The sequence below is a fragment of the Sinocyclocheilus anshuiensis genome, unplaced genomic scaffold (assembly GCF_001515605.1).
Source record: "Sinocyclocheilus anshuiensis isolate Anshui unplaced genomic scaffold, SAMN03320099.WGS_v1.1 scaffold1503, whole genome shotgun sequence".
Classification (NCBI taxonomy): Eukaryota; Metazoa; Chordata; class Actinopteri; order Cypriniformes; family Cyprinidae; genus Sinocyclocheilus; species Sinocyclocheilus anshuiensis.
Window position 1 is genome coordinate 123,381 of NW_015554170.1, and position 2,550 is coordinate 125,930.

Sequence of the window (2,550 nt, forward strand, 5' to 3'; positions counted from 1 at the left end):
GTTCTCATATGAGAACCTGGAGATTTGGTTTGGTCCTCATACTGCATATACTGTTACCCATTAAATTGAACTATAAAAAAAATAATTAGTAAGACTGATAATAATATTGCACTTTATTTAGTTTTTTTTTTAAATAAAATGTATAAACTAAATAATAAAGTGTGATAATACTATTTTATTTTAAAATAAAAAAGGGAGTATTAAATACAAATACAATTATTTTATAGTAAACTTACAAATAAAATGCTAATATGTTTATTATTTTAATTTGAACCTTAATTATTCTTTTTAATTTGAATTATTAAAATTTTTCATTTTCAAACTTAAAATCAGCAAGCTTTTATTTTGGGCGGGTTGCCGGCAAGTAAGTATATGCGCTTCCGGGTTTAGCACTGCTGACTGTAGAGCGTCAGTGAATAAAATGTCAGAGTTTTGCATTGTGCTTTGAAAACGTTAGTGGGTAGCCTAGATTTACATTTAGTAATTTAGCTAAAGATCATAAAGATTTATGCTTTCAGTTTGAATAAACAAATCTTATACAGTACAGTTCTTTGATCTAAAATGGTAATTGTGCATTAACAGCTGTCAACCATGTAGGTACGCAAACACGTGCTCTGAACTCATTTACACAGCGCATTTCTTATTTTGGTCACGCATGCGGACCACTTATGTGCACCCCTGTATGTATATGTATGTATTAATGTACTAATGTATATTACAGTATCTTTACTGCACACTTAAACTTCTATAACTTTTTTTATACTTACTTTCTTTGAAATGAAGATATAATCTGCTATGTGTCTTCTTTAAAAAGAGACCAACCTTAGGTCTGTATTCCAAAGCGTTCAGGAAATACCACCAGGTTGTAACAAGCATTGATAAACAAGTGTTCTGTTTTCAGTGAATTTATACCCCCAAAGGAGCGACGTATCCTGGGGGATACAAACATGAAAATCAAGTCAAGAGTCAAATCAAGTATCAAGTTTTGAAAAAAAATAAAAATAAAATAAAATAATGAAATTGTATTATACGACTCCCAATAAGATAGAAAATAGCAATACATTAATTTTTTGATGTCTCTTTATGGTTCTGCCCTTTTTAGGGTTAAAATTAGCTGGAAAAAGATGGCTGATGTCAATTCTGATATCTTAGAGAGCATGGTGGCTGATAAAAAGCTGATATGACAATATATAAAGATAGTAAAAACATGCATAACTGCTGGTGAAATTTATATTAATTTTGCATTAAAATCATTTCAAATTAAATTAAAATTTTTTAACCTGATTTAAAAAAATAAAATAAACAGATTTATTTAGATGCAACTTCTTGATTTTGTCTGTTGAAAATATGAATAAAAAAAGGAATTAAACTGCAACTAGCAGTGCACTCAGCAAAATTTGATAAGTCTGACTGGCAAACTTATTTTGTCATATACTGTGGCATCAAAATAAAGGTCCTGCTTCCAAAATGTCGCCCAATGCCGATAACAAAAAAAAAAAAAACCTGACAAAAATTAGCCAACATATTGGTCGACCCCTAGTGCTAACTGGTGGATCTGGACCTTAATAATCAGGTAAAAATATGGCAGTGATGTGGAAAGCGTCTGCGGTACCTGTGAAGGAGAGAAAGGCAGGATTTTGACGGGTGTGCTCTTGGGGGTCATAGAGTCGTTGGGGTCTGGGGAAAGGGCGATGCGGCGGCGACTGCGGCGGCTCAGGATGGACGGAGGTGTCGCCCCGCCGGGTGAGATGGGGATGAGCTCCCCTTTGCTGCCCTTGCTGAGCTCCTGCAGGGTGCTGCCCTCCAGACGAAACTGCAGCAGCTCGGAGCTCTGGCTCTCCTCCGGCAGCTCAAAGTCCGACATCGTACACCAGCCCTCAAGATCCTTGTGGAAGAAAGCATTATTATCATCAGGCCCATACTCAGAGACTCCCATCAGGCCTCAACAACATGAATTTATTCAAGAGTAGAGCCCGACCGATATGGGTTTTTTGGGGGCCGATACCGATGCCGATATTAGGGAGTAAAAAAAGGGTGGTATCGATATATCGGCGGATTTTCTTTGTGTATATTATAGTACAGTACCAGTCAAAATTTTTGGACACTTTCCCATTCGTGTGTCCAAACTTTTAACTGGTACTATATATAGAATACAGTATATACACAAACAGAATATATATACATAAACACATTTTTTTGCAATGATCGCTCAAATGTGGTGATCAAACACGTATAATGACATGACAAAGATATGTAATGGAGGCAGGGCATTAAACAATTTAACAACTTTATTATCCAAAATGAGTCTGACAGTAAAGTTGAAGTTTATTCAACTTTTTCAATTCAATTCCATTCAACTTTATTCCGTTGAAATTTAATTCACTTCGGAACATTCATTCATGGATTTGCGCTACACAGATGAAACTTACTAGAGAAGTGTGACATAATTAGAGGTCGACCGATTGATCGGCTGATTTTTGGCATTTTTTAATTAATCGGCATCGGCCGATTGTGCTGCAAATTAGGCCGATTTTTAGGCAGGCGCACTGG

The 2,550-nt window shown here is 35.5% G+C and overlaps 1 protein-coding gene across 2 annotated transcripts in view; it reads right to left on the reverse strand.

Annotated features, from left to right (window-relative positions):
• The window catches only part of LOC107670940 (myb-related protein B-like), a 26,738-nt gene that overhangs the window by 8,666 nt on the left and 15,522 nt on the right, over positions 1-2,550 (reverse strand). For both annotated transcript variants that reach the window (XM_016463762.1, XM_016463763.1), the window contains one exon: positions 1,613-1,885. In XM_016463762.1, the coding sequence (XP_016319248.1) occupies positions 1,613-1,885 (273 nt within the window). The remainder of the gene's footprint in view (positions 1-1,612; positions 1,886-2,550) is intronic.